Source organism: Carassius carassius, chromosome 17 (assembly GCF_963082965.1).
Source record: "Carassius carassius chromosome 17, fCarCar2.1, whole genome shotgun sequence".
NCBI classification, from domain to species: Eukaryota; Metazoa; Chordata; class Actinopteri; order Cypriniformes; family Cyprinidae; genus Carassius; species Carassius carassius.
In genome coordinates, this window is record NC_081771.1 from 30,273,217 (window position 1) to 30,294,486 (window position 21,270).

The 21,270-nt window shown below is 36.2% G+C and overlaps 1 protein-coding gene across 3 annotated transcripts in view; it reads right to left on the reverse strand.

Moving 5' to 3' along the window:
* LOC132161568 (protocadherin-9) overlaps window positions 1–21,270 on the reverse strand; it is a 276,136-nt gene that overhangs the window by 78,767 nt on the left and 176,099 nt on the right. For 2 of the 3 annotated variants that reach the window (XM_059571708.1, XM_059571707.1), the window contains one exon: window positions 15,092–15,293. In XM_059571708.1, coding sequence (XP_059427691.1) covers window positions 15,092–15,293 — 202 coding nt within the window. The remainder of the gene's footprint in view (window positions 1–15,091; window positions 15,294–21,270) is intronic. The other variant, XM_059571709.1, reaches the window with a different exon arrangement.

The following is a 21,270-nucleotide window of genomic DNA, read 5'->3' on the forward strand; positions in this document are numbered from 1 at the left end:
TTATACTATATATAAATATATTTCATATAGAAATATAACGTTTTCTTAAATATGTTCATGCATGTTTGTGTAATTATTAACAGATATTACATATAAAGAGTACACACACACACATATATATTATGTAAACAAAAACGTTTATTTTGGATGCGATTAATCATGATTAATCATTTGACAGCATCAATCTTTTTTGTATAACAATATTGCATTATTTTTTATTATTTATTTATTTAGCAAATTATGCAAATGTTTAGTGTATGATTTATGATTGATTTAATTGTATGCAGAATACTTAAATTGCTAGCTATGAAAATAGCCAAAACAAGGAATAAATCTTAAAAATATAATTGTAAATAAAAACGTTATTTACACCCTCATTATTTATTATTATATTTTATTAAGATCATAATAAATTGAAGAAGAAAAAAATTCCCATCAAAGAAGGCTACCAAACACAATACACAGTTGATAATAATAATGATAAAATTTTCATGTAATGAAATTATTATTATTATTATTATTTATTTTAATTTTTTGTAAGATTTTCTCTTTAGTTTCTCTTTAATTTGTGTTGTTTTGACAGTTTGCTGAGTGTGAAGGCCAAAGCGATGCCTTATATTTAGAAGTGCAAACTCTCACATTACCTTAAACATGTCTAAATCTGTATACAATTAAGATTCAGTTAATTTGCGGATCTAATTAACTTCAACCTTGACCTTGTTAAATTGAAATCATTATACCTCCTAATGCATCAAAATTAATTTCCTAATTTAAATCGTGGACTATTTGTCTTTTTAATTTCAAAGGGACGGCCGCTAATATACTTGAAATGAGACACAACATGAGATGATCTTCTTTGTTCGTTGAACATTGGACAGGGTTCCACAGACAGTTTTAATCAGTTTAATGGAGAGGTCTACCTGAGCTACCATTCAGATTATTTGCAATCAAGATGCTTTTATGGTTGAGAGCTGTTGTCATTATAATTTCATTCCAAAATAATGGACAAGTGCCTAATAATGCCCATAAACTTATATAAACGCTGATTGTATCTGAGTTGTTTTGGATGCTAATGCAAAGGATGCAGTCCAAGGTAAATGATACACGGCTACTTGATGATCGAATTCTAAAGCTTATTCAGATTCATAGTATAGAGTAACTTAAAGGGACAGTTCACACACAAAAAAGAGAGAGAGAGAGAGAGAGAGAGAGAGTGTGTGTGTGTGTGTGTGTGTGTGTGTGTGATTATGTCATCTGCAGGGTCGATAGTTAGGCAAATTAATACTAAAGGAAAATGTATGTAATATGAGATTATTTGGCTTCGAAATGACAGACACCAAACAAAAAAGGTGACGTTAATTTACAAGAGCTGTGTCACAACACATATCAAGAGCTCCCTTATCAGTTCTGCTTTCACTACTAGAGAATAAAATATATATTCTTATGTTTTTATTAGTACATGAACGTTATCTTGCACATTTTATCTCCCCAAAAGATTCTAATTTGATAGAAGTTGATAATGCATGTTCGCTATTCCCAATTCAGAAGAGCGCACACACAGCCTGTGTCTCTGAATACTACTCATACTCGCTCCTCTCTGCCGCGTCTCACGGAGGAGCCGTTTAAACTTCTGTCTCGTAATGTTCGGTTATACTCGCACGCGGCTAAGCACCGCAGGTCACGAGCGCATCTGGCAATATGGATGAGACTTGACGCACGCATGCAACATGCCTGGCTCCACTATTAAAACGAATGTCAATTCAGTCTGCTTTGCTAATTTCACTTGGATGAAATTAAACATTCAGCACATTTCCCACTTGTTCTTAATATCCCAAATACTTAAAAATGAATAAATCAGCCTATGTAACCCATGTGATACTTTAATAATTGACTAAGGTTATACAGTTATTTATTTACACGAATCTTCAAGATTACTTACAAACTCAAAGAGAAATTCTTCACATCAGTCATTTTAGATCAGCACTTGAAGAAAAACAATTAGACTAAAATACAATACACTGGCATTACGAGTCTATTTTGGGAGCATTGTCTAATGCAGCTCTTTCATCCTCCGGAATAAACCATAATAAATCCTGGAATAACACCAGCAATATCACTTAGATTTCCAGTGGTGCGTTCAAGTCGCTCGCTCAAAGCATAATGCATGTGCTAACAATTTCATTTTAATATCAAATTCAGACAGAGCACTTGGCTGCGCTCGGTAAGTTGGTCTCGGTTAGCCGCGGTGAGAGCGGATTAGTGCTCTTTCCAGAGAAACCTGGGCTAACATCTGTCACTCTGCCCCCTGCCAGCTTCTTCCTTATCACACCTCTCAACACTGCACCATGTGCTTACCAACAGGGGGGAGGAAATCTACAGGCCTCTTTCATACTGCATAGCAAAGAGCCCTTTTAGACTATATTTAAAATGGCTCACCCAAATAAAGTAAACCTTAACAACGGCAGCTGCTCGCTAAAACAAGGCTTTACGATGGAGTTTATGCACCTCTTCTTCGTCTAATGCGAAAAAAAACAAGCAGAGAGTAAGAGATGTGTTAAAGCAAGATACAGTAACTCTGGTTTATTTTAGTAGATGCTCCTCCTGACCGGAATTAGATATAAATTCATGATGCTCATTATTTTGATCAGCCAGTATAAACCAATGAGGCGTCTATTCTGTGCTTCAATAAAGAGCACACTAATGTATGTGATTAAACAGTAATATGTTGTCATATATCTGTAAGATTATCATTATATGATCGCTTGTCCTGCAATAAAAAGTTTCAATATACACACACGCGATAAAAAGGATTTTGGACCACAAGGCAATCACAGTCCATGACTGAGAAACACTGCATCTGCACACACACACACACACACATCCACTGTTTGCAGGTAATAACAAGGTAATTTAGATTCTTTAAGGCATCCGTTAGCAATTTAGCTGAAATCAAGTCGCACTTATATCTTCACAACTCATTCTCTCTCTAACACACACGCACACACACTTTGTGACTTCTCAGCTCATCTCGTTACTCTCTGGAGACCAAAATCTATTAAAGGCCTTTATGTCCCAGAGCTCCCAAATGCTAAAGAACCTGAGAAAAAAAGCACAGCTGTCATATTAACCAACATTACACCACACATACATTTAAAATCATGTACACCATATGCACGATGCTTCCATACGACCTCACATATGTGCCTGGGTCGTACACCATGTGTTCTCTAAACAGTATTTATGAAATGCAGCAGTTGGTTAGAGGCTCAAACCTCTTGTGGATGTGCAAGTCGACCATGTGTCAAACGTTACTGCTATTGCATTCACAATTCATATTTCCTGAATAGATTTTACAGTGTATAACAGTGTTGGTGTCCTCATTTGGCTTCTTAAACAATCAGCACAGCTTTTTTGATCAGCCAGCTTCACCACAAAAATCATATTTAGTTTTGATGGTTAAATGCATGGCTATGCTGGTTAGTAAACCAACCGAGCACAAAAAAGACACAAACCAGTATAATGTCTGATGTTTTTCCAGCAGGGAACCAGTCTATGCATTCATGCAAGACTTTGCTACACCATATGGAGCTCTTAAATAAGTAAATAATCAGTGGGAACATATTGTAAATGCTAATGTGTTAGTAGCAGGTCACAAACTAAGAAATATTGTTATATTTCCTATGAGATTCTACAGAAATTCCCAGAAGTTTTCCCTGCACTATTGATGTAGAAGCCCAATGTCATCTATTCACCAGCAGTAAATGGCCGTTAGAAGTGAATCCCAAGTCTGCAATTCATATTACTAAATGGATCTGAATACCACTGGCAGGACGTACCTCCAGTAATTCAATAAACAATGGCTTATTGTTGAGACGGATTGTCAACATAATGCCTTCAAAGGATGCTTTTGTGTTGCTTGTGACCGTTGGCAGATGGGCAGAATATGATGGCAGAACCTGTCCTGTAGAGTGGGCAGCAGTGGCAGGCACTGAGCCTGAGGGGACAGTCAAACGGCGGGAAGGGGCCAACCTCCTACAGGAGCCCTTGTGCATGAGGGCCAAGTGCTTCTTTCTGTTACTGGAAGGACATACAATGTAATGTTTCAGGGTCATTTTTATTTTTGTATCCCTGTGTCTGCTACAGCCAGATGTGCGTAGAAATGTAAAAAAAATAATAATAATAATAATTATATATGTGTGTGTGTGTGTGTGTGTGTGTGTGTGTGTGTGTGTGTGTGTACAATTAAAGAATAAAGATGTTTCTAATGCCAATTACCAAAAATAACAAACAAACAGAAAAGTTTCTCGAGCAGCAAATCAGCATTTCTGAATAATTTCTGAGGGATCCTGTGACACTGAAGACTGGAGTAATGAAGCTGGAAAGTTTGCTTTGCATCACATGAATAGATTATATTAGAAAATATAATGCAATTCAAATAATATAATATAATTCAAGTATAAGAAAACCAACAGCTACAATAGGGGCTACAGCCCCTAATAAAACAGTTATTTTTAAGTCTTAATTATATTTTAAAGCATACGTTTTTTTTTACTGTATTTTCATCAAACACATAAAACCAAAGGCTTTTATGTAGATATAGCAACTTAAACGGCTGCCATACATACAGTATATATCCCGATCATGAACAGCTCGCATAAGTTAAGAGTCAACAGAGTATATTTTTACAGTCTTGAGTCACTGTCGCACTGTGCATTTAGATGAATGTTTTGTTTGCATGTGTGTGTGTGTGTGTGTGTCAATCCAGTGAGCCATACCAGGCTCTGAAGCATGGCGAGGGAATTACCCATCTTCTCAAATTCATCAATGATGGATGGTTAAAGTGGTTCCATTTTCATGCTAGAAAACATAACAATCTCTCTTCTCCACATTTAGCATCAACACCCTTGGCCCCCGTAGCGCTCGGTCCACCATCCTGCCATCACAAAGAACCACGGGTCATGGCATAAACACACACACACAAAAGTGCACAGGCACAAACCCACTAGTTCACATCCAGACAGCCTACTGTATATATTTTACCTGCACGCTTCCTGCTCCAGCATCAATAAACATCTTCCCTTGTTACTCTTTGCTGCTCCCACTTAATGTTTTGAATCAAGTCTTAAAAGGGTTGAAAACAGCTCTCCGCAACTTTATTCACCGCAGAGATGAAAATATAAATGAATACACAGACTTTCAAAGCCACAGCAGACGCCTAACACCTTGCTTTGGTGGGCATCAGAGAAAAGCGAACTCTGAACCGCGACTTTCACTTAGCAGAGAGGCTGTTACTCTGTTCGAGAGATGACACCACACCGGAATGATTCCCGTAAGAGCTTAAATCATCTCGCACACTCCCACACGTGCGCAATCACATTTTCTTCCTGTTTGTTTTCTTTCTGAGCTCGTATGAAATGTTGACAAAGCAGAAGAGCATGTTTGCGTCTCGTTTTACGAACGGTATCAAGGCCGAGACGCTTCACATCTGGACCGTCAATCTGATGTGGTTAGCACATGTGAGCCGAACAAACACGCATTAGTATAGTTTGTGAATAGAGTACGACCCAGAGTCTGTTTGATTTGTAGGTTTAGATTGGTGCCGACAGCTTTCCTGTTTTTCCCCATGCACCTTCCTCGGTTTAAAAGCAACAACAATGTCTCCATTAGTGTATACATCAGTATATTAATCGTGAAATTAACGGTGTTCTGCCTGCTCTTTGTTACACTCTCATCTCTCATTGAGAGTGAATTCTGACCTTTTGAGTAACTTTTTCTCTGCTTTGCTTCACCGCCTCCTCACACTTCGGCTGCTATCTGTCTGCTTCATGAAATCTTTACTTGCTAGAAGCCAAAAATGTGGGAAGGATGATAATAGCATCATACAGATCAGATCAAGTCAAGTCAAATAAAACACACCTGGTAAACATCAACTAGCATAGGATAGTTTAATACTGTACACTTGTAAAAAATACACCTCTCTCATCACTAATTAACAATATTCCCCACAGGTCAAACTATTGACAAAACTTTGTAGTGTGATAAAAAAAAAAAAAAAAAAAATATATATATATATATATATAATAATATTATATATATATATATATATATATATATATATATATATATATATATATATATATATATATATATATATATATATATATATATATATATATATATATTATATATATATATATGGCTTTCTTAAGATTTAGTTGAACAGTTTCTTTATTCAATGTCTGTTTCTATTTTAGTTAATTGCAAAACAAACAAGAAAACTTTAGTGTCATTTAAATAAGAAGAAAATAAGTTATAAAATAGATTTTATTTTTATATTTTGTTTTAATTTTAAAAAAATTTGTAATTTTGTAATGATTTAATACATTTTAGTAGTTTTTTTTTTTGTTTGTTTGTTTTTTTTTCATTCATTTTTTTTTTTATATTTAGTTTTATATTTTAGGTATTAAGTTACGCTCATACTGCTGTGAACCGTCCCATTCTTTTGGTAGTGATGATGATATAAATTTTTTACTTTTTATAAATAATACATTCATTTATATTAATTTATTATGAAGTTGTAACAGTCTGTCCCTGCTTCTTTCAAACTGCTTGTTTCAGTGAATTGGTTAAAATTGTGATTCTCAATGCCATTAGACTAGAGTGTTTACTGTTTCTACTCTCTTAATGAAAAAACTGTTTTTGTAGCTCAATTTTGAGCACGGTCAGCGTTGAAATCTCAGTAAACATGAAGTGCAAGTAAATCATTACAAGTCAGAAACAAGTTGACATTCTGCAGGAGCAAACGTGCACCAGAAAATAAATAAATAAATAAATAAATAAATATATATATATATTATATATATATAATTCTCATTCAGAGCTGTCTTCACGTTAACTACTGTACATAATACCTTGAAAATGTGTAGTAGATTTACTAAAGCTGCTTTTAAGCATTTTTATTTTTTAAAGCATCATTAACAAATCAAACAGAAATAATTATATCATCAAGCCAAATGCAGCTGATTGAATCTTATTCGCCTCGTGTAATCAGACCCTGTTGACACGACGTGAACAGAAGCTCTGGATGCAATTCCTGATAGTTTATGCGGCAGCGGTGCTTCCACGCTGTAGGTGGGATCTCAGTGAAATCTTTTTAATTACACAATTAATTATGAACTTAGTAATTAGATTAATTAGTTAATTGCATAAAGGGCCCTTCCCCTTGCCGTGGTACCGTGTAAAATTAAAGTTTAGCACTGCGAGGGATCCAGGGAAAAAGAAAAGAAAACAGGAGATGCATGAGAAAAATAAATGTGTCGATAAATACATTCCGTAATAAACAAATACAACTATAGCTAGGCAGGCGGTCCATTAGACAACAACAAACTGTAAATACTCTGAAAACAACATTACAGAGACTATGGAAGTGACTCACTGATATTTCTGTTAAAATACTATATGTATTTATAATAATAAATGTATTATAAACAAATATTCAGGTGATTAAAAATAAGTCATTTCGGGTGATACATGATCCTGTATGATCCTGAAGGGGTTTATTTTGTAATAATAATAATAATAATAAGTTAGTTTTACATTATCATTCTAATTATAACCTGACTCCTTATCAAATAAGTTGTTGTATAATTTCAGTTAAATTACATTATGTGAGAAGAAAGATGATAGAAGATGATTTGCGTGCTCTCATTTGACCTTAATATCTAAAAAGGAGTTGTGATGTTTGTTGTACAGTATGTTATGTATGATTGCCCACTGAGACCTCAGACAAGCAGACTGTTATTTAGCATGAACAATACTTTACTATACTACAATACTCTGCCACACCCACCGTTCTCTTTTTGCCACATTACACGGAAATCCATCTGTCAAACAGTCATAATCTCTCTTCTTCCTGCGATCACTCATTCATCTCGCTTCTTGCCCGCTGTCAGCACTAGCAGTCATGCACGGCAAACATGGCATCCTGCCAACGTTGAGTAATTAATTTCAGTATTTCAACAAAGGCAAATGATTGACAGATTCGTGTTTGCCTTGAATCCTCATTACTCCACGAACGCGCCTTCTCTTCCTGGCACCTTCCCACTTCCTGTCCTGCTTGATTTTCCTGTGCACTTCATCTTTTCTGCACTCTTCTTTGAGAACTGTGTGGCCTGTCGCTGTGTGGATGTTCTCCCATAGACGCTGTGTGGATGTTCTCCCATAGACGCTGCGTGAACATGCTTAGCATCCATGACTCAGTGCTTCAGTTCTTACTGAATTATTAAGGTATCATTATCGATTCTGTTTAGAAACACAATGGGAAAAATGGAGAGCCAAGAATTCATGTGCTGTATCACAGTGGCTCTTAACCCAGCACTGCACTGACATTATTGTACAAAAATATAAAAATGTTAAAGTCAAACATGAAAAGTATTAAGTGCTGTTAATTGGGTAACAAATTAAATAAATTAATGAAAAAATAGGAGATTTATTTTTGCCATCTAAACTGGCATCTAAACATCTGAGGACCACGAACAGACGCTGGCATTCAACTCCATGTAGTCAAAAACATGCTTACAAAACACGGCACATCTTTCCGTTTGACTCCACCATGAAGTTCACCGTGAACGGAAGCTGTGCTTCTGAATAATATGAGTGGATTTTGGCTCTCATAGCACACAAACCGTACATGTTTAATTTAAAGGCACTTTATAAAACCAAACTCTCCAGAACAGGAGCAAAACTAAAAGCAAAGAATGAAGTGGTACAAATCACAAATCCATTTATTCTCACACACAGACTCGCTAGAAGAAAAGTTCACTTTGTATGTATTTTTAACCAACTCCAAAGCAACAATCAGCATAATGCATGCCTCAAATCAAGGACAAATAAAACTGAAAAATTATCTGTGGTTTAACATTTAAAGATACTGTAAGGTTTAATTATTATTTATTTCAAGGTTGTCTGCTATACGTGCTTCCCTAAAACCACCAATCACTTACCCAGGATCCCCCTCAAAGAGCATACAGCTTCAGGCAACTGAATCTTTAATTATCTGAACTGAACTGTAAACCCAAGGCATTAAATCATGCATCAATAAATAAACAGCTATGGGTTATTGTATGTGTGCCTTGCGTATTCAGTCACCACCATCTCAACCACCAATTATTACCCAGTTATTTGATTACAAATTAAATTGCACATTTGCAGCACAGCAACCTGAGAATGAATGTGGGTAATTATTCCAGAGGACGTTGAAATCGCAAATCATTTAAAACACTTTTGCAAATCATTTAAGATTTCCGTAAGATTAAAATGAGCCTTTCTAGCTTTTAAATTACACATATAAAGTTGTGTCAAAAAATCTTCTTGATAAACACATAATAATTTTTTTTTTTTAACATCTGAATAAAGTAGTGGTGCATGCAATGCTGACCTATAATTACCATCAGCTAGCTTAATACCTTTTGATTGAAAATATAAAAATAATTAGGCAATCTGCATAATTGCTAATTAGATACTAATGCATATGTATTCGCAATTAACAACAGCTGCACAGAATAAAGGTAGAATAAATTCGCCTCTGAATACCAAAGGAAGTATAAGGCTCACAAACACAACTGGTGCGACTCGTATTTTAGCTCCAAGTCACTTCCTTACAAATGCTCAAAAAATGTTGTTTTTTTCTCAAACCCTTGAAGTGCAGAGATTAACAGTATCCCGTAATTATCATCTCAGATGGTTGCTTTTGTTCAAATATTTTTTGTGGCGAATGAAATTAGCTTTCTGAAGCCTACACACGCGGAGCGGGATGTCGGGATCTCCCACTGAGTCCAAATGGAGCCCACTCAGATTCATGTTTCCCTGCGTTCTTAAGTTGTTGCCAGGAATTGACGTTGACAGTTCTGTCAGCAGCATACAAAAAAAAAAAAAAAAAAAAAAAACGGAGCTTGTGGTTCTTTTGCATAAGGTAACAAACAAGTTTAACACCAGAGCAGGGTTAAATCCAGAAGAAAGAAAATATAAGAGATAAATGCTCGCAACTTTGGAGATTAATTCAATCTGCACAACAACCTCGAACCCTTAGTTCCCCTGTGGTTGGTACAGATCATCAGAAGTTGACAAATTAATCCTCACAGCCAGTTTTTACAGAAGACTGCTTCCTGAACTCGCTGAGCATGCAGGCATAGAGAGATTTGTACGCGGCACACAATGGCTCCACATACTAGAAACTAGCGTTCCATGGCATCTGAGTGCAGGCGACCCACAAAGGCGTATGTTTTCACCGCTTTTGTTAACTGCTATTCAGAAAGAGCATTGTGTGACACTCTGGGTTCAGGTAGATTGAGTTTTCACAGAATCTGTGACCTTGAATATGGCCTTATGTTATTAAAGGAATACTTGGTTCATCGCAGCATTCATGGTTGCATATTTTACTAGAATGACATACACTAGCATTCAAAAGTATGTGGTCAGTAAGATTTTGAAATGTTTATGGAGGAAATCATAGAGTGCATTTATTTGGGCAAAAATAGTTAAACATTTTTACAGTTTAAAATGGGGTTTGGCGCAGTGGATAAAACGCATGCCTTTGGTGTGAGAGACCCGGGTTCAAATCCACTGTGAGACACCAATGTGTCCCTGAGCAAGACACTTAACCCCTAGTTGCTCCAGAGGCGTGCGACCTCTGACATATATAGCAATTGTAAGTTGCTTTGGATAAAAGTGTCAGCTAAATGTAATGTAAATGTAAAATGACTGTTTTCGGTTCCAATGTATCTTAAAATATCATTTATTTCTATGAGACACGGCTGAAATTTCAGAAGGTTTCAGTGTCACATAATCCTTCAGAAATCTGTTGATTGAATTAAATGACAAAAATATGTTGATTTGATACTCCAAAAAGATTTTCTATAATTCTCAGTGTTGTGTTAGTAAGTTTTTACAGTCAATTTAATGCACCCTTTCTTAATATATATTTTTTTTAAATAAAATCAAAAAATAATTGTACCCACCACAAAATTTGAACTGCAGTGTGCAAGGAATTAACTTTATATTTGTAAATTAATGTGTGTATATATAAACACAAGCGAACACACTTCAAAGAGTGTTTAGTTCATAAGTCGAGTGAAATTAACTTTTTTCTGCACTGCAGTACTTTCACAGTCTGAGCAGCAGGAGTTTAGATGAATCTTTTGATATGCTTAATTAATGAACATCTCAGACTTTATCAATGCACACTGATCCATACCGAAGCCAACGGACCAGGCTTGAGATTACAGTCCCCTTTCATTTAAGACTGATAGAGGTAAGATTCATCTGTAATCCAGAAACCATCAGTTAGTTATCTATCTTGCAGTCAGTATCTTTGAAATCACTAATCGTTATATTTTGGCTTTGGTAGGAACATGTCCCAAAGGTCCACACCAGATTCTACACCAATGCACATCTTTAAACTTATTTTGAAAGTTGGCAGAGTTTGAGCAACAAAATGGGAGTTTGATGCTCCCTGTGCTACTGAGACCCCGGTGACGTAAAAGAAGCTCAATTTGATTTGTTCATCTCATTTCTTACTGACCTCTAATTGATGCTGCCATCCGAGCTTGGCGATGCTCCCAATATAGCCCCTGTGTGTGTCCAATATTTGATTATATGCCGGTCTCCATGGCACCGTGGCCATTTGTGTGCTAATTAATTACCAGGCTTAAGAGCTTGTAGATAATTGGTGTGTACACCACCATCAATTCCATTAAAAAGAGCAATTATCACCTACCTTATGCAAATGATTGTTTCTGAGCTCCCCCCTCTCTCATCAAATTAAAAGGAGACACTTGAGTTGTGCCGCTCTGCACTAGATCACACTTTCAATATCATATTAATAGCAAGAAAAGACGCAAAGTCTCACGGATAAATGCGTGACATCTATAATGAATCTTTAGAGACCAATAAAAAAATCCGCATGAAAAATCGGAGAATATCCTGGTGTAAAAAACTATCCAAAAACTAGTTAAACCACTTAAATTAATCGTGAGGCACAAACGTGCGCACGTTAACTATCTCTGACCTTGGGCAAAACTGGTGCTGGAGCAGATCTATGGCTCTCTGTGATGGGAAAAGTAGGTCATGGAGTGCTAAAGCTGGAAATATAAAAACTGAACATCTTTGCCGCATGAGACCCCTACAGGGAAATCATCGCTAAATAAATCAAGTACGTGCTGAGCCCAAAAGAGCTTCACTCTTCCAGCCCAGAGAGACACAACTGACCATTAGCGTATAAATACACATACTTCCATCATAGCTCTTTTCACGCAGGAAGTGACCTCAAACCCTGTGGTGACATAGTAAGGACAATGACATATAAATCAAATGTCTTCTTTTGACTGACCTTTGCTAATGTTACTCAAGGTGAGGATAAAGTTACTGCTGGTTCAAAATGTTTAGATGAGCAACATTAAAAAGATCGGTTTCGTTTTAAAGCATTTTTTATTTTTTTTAAATTGGACAAACCTTGGCTTTTTTCAGCAAATGCTATTTGTTTTTCATTTAGCTGATTTAAAGATTTTGGGGGCATTTGGATGGATCTCACAAAGCTGCCAATAACAGATCCAGGTCATATTTCACCTCAAAGTAAATAGAGGAAAGGAAACAAGAAAATATATTTTTGCTGAGGAGTGGCCATTTTAGTTTTTTAGATTTTTTTTTTTTTTTTTTTATGATAATTTAGCACTTTCCCCAGAAAATAAAATAAATTAATGAATACATAAATAAAAAATACTGCTTATCACAGTTCAACAAATTATGTGATTCTCATTATTTTTTAGAGATTTAAATATATTAAAATAGTAAAACATCTTATATTTTACACTTTTATGTACATTTGTTGTACTTTTTTTAATTGTAATTTATTGTTAATTTTATTAATTTAATTTGAACAACTTTATTATAGTATTCAATCATTATTTTACTGAATTATAATCTGAGAACTGTATGTAACGCACATAATAATAATAATAATAATAATAATCAAATAATTCAAATGGTCCTTAAATAAGCTTAATTTTCTCTGTGTTAAATATTCAGCATATGTTCCCTTTAATGGTGAAATATGATCTGAGCGTGTGAGATTCACCCATTTACAAAAAAATGATATATATGGTATATATACACTCACCTAAAGAATTATTAGGAACACCTGTTTAATTTATTATTAATGCATTTATCTAATCATCCAATCACATGGCAGTTGCTTCAATGGATTTAGCGGTGTGGTCCTGTTCAAGACAATCTCCTGAACTCCGAACTGAATGTCAGAATGGGAAAGAAAGTTGATTTAAGCAATTTTGAGCGTGGCATGGTTGTTGGTGCCAGATGGGCCGTTCTGAGTATTTCACAATCTGCTCAGTTACTGGGATTTTCACGCACAACCATTTCTAAGGTTTACAAAGAATGGTGTGAAAAGGGAAAACATTTGTTTTTGCAGTTTTGTCGGCTGCACATCCATGATGCGAATCTCCCATTCCACCACATCCCAAAGATGCTCTATTGGATTGAGATCTGGAGACTGTGGAGACAATTTGAGAAAAGTGAAGTCATTGTTATGTTCAAGAAAACAGTCTGAGATGATTTGAACTGTGTGACATGGTGCATTATCCTGCTGAAAGTAGCCATCAGAAGATGGGTACACTGTAGTTATAAAGGGATGGACATGGTCAGCAACAATACTCAGGTAGGCTGTAGCATTTAAATGATGCTCAGTTGGTACTAAGGGGCCTAAAGTGTGGCAAGAAAAATATCCCCCACATCATTACACCACCACTAGCAGTCTGAACCGTTGAGACAAGGCAGGATGGATACATGCTTTCATGTTATTTACGCCAAATTCTGACTCTACCATCTGAATGTCACAGCAGAAATCGAGACTCATCAAACCAGACAACTTCTTTTGTGTAATTTTGGTGAGCCTGTGTGAATTGTAGCCTCTGTTTCCTGTTCTTAGCTGACAGGAGCAGCACCCGGTGTGGTCTTCTGCTGCTGTAACTCATCTGCCCCAGGGTTCTATGTGTTATGCGTTTAGAGATGGTATTCTGCATACCTTGGTTGCAACGACTGGTTATTTGAGTTACTGTTGCCTTTCTATCATCTCTAACCTGTCTGTCCACACAACTGCCACTCACTGGATATTTTCTCTTTTTGGGCCATTCTCTGTAAACCCTAGAGATGGTTCTGCACTAAAATCCCAGTAGATCAGCAGTTTTTGAAATAATCAGACCAGCCCGTTTGGCACCAACAACGTTCCACGTTCAAAGTCTCTTAAATCTCCTTTCTTCCCAATTCTGATGCTTGGTTTGAACTTCGGCAAATCATCTTCACTACATTTAGATGCCTAAATGCTTCCATGTGATTGGCTTATTAGCAATTTGTGTTACCAGGCAATTGATATACACACACAGACACACACACAGTATAAATGGGTCTCATATAAATTATACAAGACAGCATATTTATATTGGGTATATTTGTAAAAAGCAAGTAACACTGAAATAAACATGATATTTGATTAAATATACATTAAATTACATATATATTCTGATTACCAGGCCTTCTATCATTCCGCACAGCATCAAGAATTCGGCGTGAACAGAAAGAAATGCTGGAAACGTCACGCTGCAACTAGTTAATATGATGTGTAAAGCAAAAACACAGTAAAAGAAACATTGCTGAGAGGGCTTATTTTCAGCATTACACACATCTTCTGAATCTCTTAATGCACATCTACTGCGTTTCTGCACAAATACGCATAATTATGCAATTTTTCCTCTACCCATGTCTTATTTATTACAACTACATTCACTTGTGCAAACTTCATTCTGTGTATCGTGAGAGCACTCTATATTTACATTGTAAACTGTTATTGCAGAACATTAAATTGTTGTACACATTGAGTGGGAAGGCGTATAATGAAAACTATCATCTGTGATATTCATCTTGCTCTCTGGCTCAGCTCCTCCTCCTCTGTTAAGTTCAGAGAAGAGCAGAGACAAAGAGAAAAGGAGAGTAACTAGAGCTGCACTGCAAACATGAGCAGGCTTACCAGAGTTGGGGTCCGAGTTGCCGTCCGCTTCGGTCCTCTTGTCCGGAGAGGCCTGCTCGTAGAACTCGTCCTGCGCCTGCACCAGAGGGAGAGGGTGTGAGAGGAGTGGCCCACTGCCCACAGGCTCATGGTCCCCCAGCCCACTGTCACTGCAGCTTTCCTGAGACCCATCCGGCAGGTGAAACGTGACGCGCCGCTGCGACTATAAAACCAGAGAGCAGAGAGACAGAGCCACACGTTAACGCATGTCTCCCTCTTACCCAATCATCCGCCCACTTTCAGTCAATATCGTGGATTGAGACTGAATTACAAATTTGACAGATGAGGGATTTGTTGACTTTTATAGAAATTAATTTTCTGAACAAATAGCATGTTTTGGATTTTATTTGGTCAAAATTGTCCCTCGGCACAGCAAACACAAGTCACGTTTCACTTTACAAAGCTCTCGGCACTAAAGAACATACTGTATGACATCATGTGCACAGTGGATTCAGCGTAATGCACTAATGATATGATGTGTTAATAATCGCTCAAAATGACGGTGTCATGACATGCCAGCATGTGAGGTAAAATGATGAGAAGTGGCATACTATAGATAGATAGATAGATAGATAGATATACAATAAAACTTGCAAAAAAATATATATATATATTTTTTAAAACGTAATATTACATATCTTTTAATATTGAATATATATATATATATATATATATATATATATATATATATATATATATATATATATATATATATGTGTGTGTATATAAGTATTCATTTAATGTAAAAGCACTTGGCATAAGATTTTACAGTTAAACTTACAATTTAATATAAATAGAATTTTTAGTATTATTTTAATATATTGTGAAATTCAATTTATTCATGTGATGCAACAACAATTTTTTTTTATTTGTAATTAATATATTGTAAAATGTATTAAACTGTATATATATTTTTAAGTCAAATAAATATATTTTGTTTATTTCTTTTACCTGTGATGCAAGATAAGTTTACATTTATTTACATTTATGCATTTAGCAGACGCTTTTATCCAAAGCTGCTTACAGTACATTCAGGAAATAATTTTTTTTGACCAGTATGTCTGTGTTCCCTGGGAATCAAACCCACAACCTTTTACGCTGCTAACGCAATGCTCTGCCACTGAGCGACAGGAACATAAAATGTACTATTTAAAATAAATGTGTTCTATTTTCATTTATTTTAAAATGTTATGAATTCCTGTGATGCAACATCATTAGAAACAGCATTACATTTTTACAATAAAATTTACAATTTAAAACCGCTTTATTATTATTATTAGTTTAATAAATTGTGAAATTAAATTAATTTCATGTGATGCAACAAATGTATTTTAAATGTACAGTTTAATATGTGTTTTCTATTTGAACACATTTTGAAATGTAATTTATGAATATAAAATGTGATGCAAAGCTGACTTTTCAGATTCTTTTCTCCAGTCTTCAGTGTCACATGATCCTTTAGAAATCTTTCTAATATGCTGATTTGCTGCTCAAGAAACATTTCTGATCATCATCATGTTGACTGTTGAAAATTGGATGAATATAGAGTTGAAAAGAAACAGCATTTATTTAAAATATAAGTATTTTATTACATTAGTCTTTACTGTCACTTTTGATACATTTATTGCATCCTTTCTGAAAAAAAATAAAAAATAAAAAATAAAATAAATATATAAATAAATCTGACTGCCCCGAAACTTTTGACCAGTTTAATGAGTTGTTGTGATAGAGGTGGTGTGTTCTATGTTCAGTGCTCTGGCGATGGCCGGTCAGCACAGGCTCTGCCCACAGTGCTGGTAGGCGTTGGAGGAATAGCACTGCTGGGTTGGCACGGCCTGGCCAGAGCGCCCCAGTTCACATGCCATGTGCTCACACTGGGCACAGAGGCTCAAAACCTTGTGAAAGTTCCGGCATCACCATCAAAAGATCCTGATGATGCAGCATGCCTGTAGCATTTTACATCTGAGAAACTTTCCATCACTTGCATACACAATAATTTATGCACAATCCAACACGCTTGTACTGTACACAAACAACCTCTCCAAAGCAATTACTGGGAAATAATTGCACACGTAATTTAAACCAAGCACAGTTCTTGTTGCTTTCCAAGAAAATATTTTCTTGCATTGCTGATCTCGGTCACTTGCTAATTTTGAGCATACTCCAAGAAATTCTAATGACATTTCGCAAAGCCTAGCACCGAGCTCTCCACTAACCTTTCTGAGAGAGAAGTTGTCTTTTTTTGCACCATCTCTGTCGAATGTCTTAGACAACTCTGCTGTAATTATTGGCAAAAGCAAAGGTCAGCCAATCTCAGCGCTATGCAAATGACCTCATTATATAATTTGGAGCATTTCAGAAAGTAAGTGACATTCAATTAGAGGTAAAAAAGAGGCGAACTGTAGCTTCAGCATGACAGCCTGAACTACGGACCACTTAAGCTGGACAAACCACAGCGGCTCACTTCTCAGATCTCTGGGCTCAGAACAATCTCAATGACCTTTTCACCTTTTGACCACTCACATCACAAAATTATCATGCATGAAAGCATGAGGATTATTGTTTATGGTGATTAACGGGGGGAAATTTCAGAATAAGTTTGTTTCAGACAATCAGTTTACTTGTGATTATTTACTTGTGATTTGAGTTGTTGAAGTAGCAAGATATGCTGTGAAAAGTAATAAAACACATGTAAGTACATGTATATGTTGGTAGCACAGTCTGTTTGAAGTGTTAACTTGCAATTTTATCACAGAGATGTGTCTTTTAAACTGTCTGAGTGTGCACGCACATACTGTACAGTTCTGACTGATCCCACTACAACTTCACACACATAATTTTAGTAATAGATATGAAGGATATTACATACTCTCTAAACTACAAGTCATGTGTAGTATGTTAATTCATGTGATATCCTTGGGTTTTGCCAAAAACCACACACAGCATTAATCTCTATCACAACACGATATCATCAGAGCAATATTGTGTATAGATCAGCTTGCAGAGTGAAATACTACACCTCTAATGTCCCAGCGTGATACGCAAACCACCATGAAATGAATGCACAGGTATGTGATCACACTTAAATTATAAAGCAAGACTTAATGCACACACATTATATGCAGTGATAATGTATCATGGCTACTTATGTGCGCATAGTTTAAAATATTTAATGATGCATGAATGCATGTGTGTTAAAATTGAACTGATTGGGGAAATAGAACTGAAAGACTTTGTTAATTAGCTGGTAACTTAAATTGTGAAGCAAATAAAATTAAGAAGAAAAAAAAAAACATGATGACTTAAATGTTATGCAGGATATTTTCTTGATATATTTTGTCTAATTGACATTGATATTTAAATAAATCATAAATCTTAAAAATAAAAAAATACTGAATGAATGAAAACTGTGTGGTTTATGTAATTCTGTTTCTTACATAAATTGATCTTATTGTAAGAATATTTTTTACTGGAGAGAAAAAAGGGATAAAAAGAGGTTTATATGTGTATATATTTCTCCTATTAAGCCACCAAATCATAAATATGACACACAATTTTGTTTTTGTGGCAATTTGACAGACTCTGGCTCATCTCGAGGGACACATTGACCTGTGCTGCTTATCACAAATATGCAAAGAAAAATGCCAAAATAATCCTGTTTTCAATGGTCCAAAAATATATTTTTAATAAAACATGATCCAAAATAAAGCTTTATGGCCAGTGAGAAATATTTATGCAACATTTTCTCAATTCTCCAAAAGTTAATACAGGACCCCGTGTGCTGCGCCTCACACCATGTGAAAGTCAATGTGGGCATAAATGTGTGTGTTTGTGTGTTTGCCCAGCAGTCACTCACTGCTGTATTAGCATAAGACCAGCTTAAACCTTCGCCTCTGCCAATTTACATGCAATCATGGCTTATCATGCTTGTCAGCCCATATTAGCAGCATGTTTTTATATTGAAACGGGCCAAATGCGCTGGCGACGGCACTGGTGCAAAGCATACATAGCCATTTCAGGAAAGATGCTTGTCCTTGTCAAAGTACACAGAATCAGTGTCAGAGAAGTTTTCTGCTCAAAGATGTGCGAGTGATTCCCTCACTCAGGGCTCAGGAGCGAAGAAAGAAAAGAAAAGAAAGTGGATGCCTCTAAAGCGCTTTTCAGAAAATTGAGACATCTTTGGCTGCAAGTAAATAGGCAATTACGGCATGCATAAACAAATCTGCGAACATGCAGATCTTTAATGAATTACATTTCCTACGTTTCAGGCTTATGTCAGTTTTTCTAAGGAGAAATTTCAGGGCTTGCTTATGAGTGCTTCACATCCAACAGAGTAGCGCTTAATGGATTTGCGTTAAGTCTGGGTTTAACCTAGCCTCCTGCTCGGCAAAAGTCATCATCGTCTGAGAACTGTTATCGAGGTTTAGTGGCAGATCAGGTCTATGTGTAGAGATCAGCCCAGAGTTTGCTGGAACTTTCCAGCAAATGTCACAAAACCTCAGAACATCTTCCGTAATTCTTTCAGAGGCACAACAAATCTGGCTAGAGTTAATTCACTGCTATATCTGTTCTTAACGTAATTATTTTAAGCCTGCATCAAGAACATTTCACATCTAGGGTCAGCATTCTCAAATGCAATTTTCTCTTTCCTCCGTATGAATAGGGAGATTTTTGCAGCCGGATGCCACATGTCTGAGAAATAATAGACTGCTGTTTCTGTCTGGATCTCATGGGACGCATTGGCAAACGCACCTCTTGCTGCCTCCATCTCTCAGTGTTTCTCCCAAGGGGTGGAGATGCTAACAACCCCCTCCATTTCTACCACAAGCAAGCGTGCTGTTGGAAAAAGTGCTCTCTTTCACACCTGAAACCAACCTCTCAGCAGGTGCTTTATTTTTTTAATGAAATGGTTCCATGGATGTCAAAGGTAATTCATGGAACCATAAATGGCAATACCCTTCGATTGCAAGTCCAACTCTCTAACCATTAGGCCACGACTTCCCCCTAGCTTGTAACACTCCAAAAAGAAAGGAACAATTGAAATCGCATCATATGACCCCTTTAATAAATAGAATGTTCAAAAGAACAGCATTTATTTGAAATAGACAAACTGTGTAGTATTTTGAATGACTTTACCGTCTCTTTTGATTAATTAACAGTGTCCTTGCTGAATAAAAGTATTAATTTCTTCCTACCTTCCTGCAATGTTTGAATGGTAGTGTACCAATAATGGTAACCCCACTAACCTGAGTTAACCAATCAATCCATGACCCACAGGAAAAATCTTTTGTTTGAGCTGAAAAAAAAGCTTTTATTAGAGAGGAAAAGCTTTTATTTTTTTGTTGCTTTTTTTTTTTTTTACATCAAGTATGCCCCTACTCTTTTCAGCTCAGTGTCATGGTGGAGAGTATGCTTGCAAACCAACACAGGCTTACAAAAAAGAAAAGAAAGCCATAATAGCGCAATCAGCAGATCACTCAAACGGTGATTAATATATCCGCACAATGACTCACACGTGTAGGTAGTTGCATACACGCAAAATTAAAGGGCAAGCTTGTGACAGGAAATTAAGGTTCTAGTCTCAGCGTGGATATTTCCATAGCAGCCCTGGTGTGCTTTTCATTTGCAAACGATTGCTCAGATTGCTCAAGGAAGGAGAGGGAATGTCTACCACCTCACTGCTGCTTCCAACCTTGCACACTCGAGAAAATAATCCAATCCAGCAACGCCTCACCACCTGCTGAAACAAGCACCTAACGCGGCTGTTGTGCTGCAGCTTTTCAGAATCATCGACCTCTACACAACAACACAAGAAAACACACATGAGCATTCAAAACAGCAGCACACAAGATTTTCCTACACCTAACAACTACGATGAGGAATCTAGAATGGTTCTTACACAGAACCAAATGTCTTAAAGACATTTAGTTTTGTCCATGGTTCTGCATTCTTCTGCCAATGCAGCACATGAAGTCTGGTTACTGAAGATTTGTAAAAGTTGGAAATGGAATTGGAAAATCTGGCATCTACATTCATCTCCATCCCGTGTTTTGTTTATTCATCAGATATTTGTGCTGGATTTGTTTATGCTTTCAGCTTCAAGTAAAAGTCCAGAATTAGCTATATTTATCACATTTGAT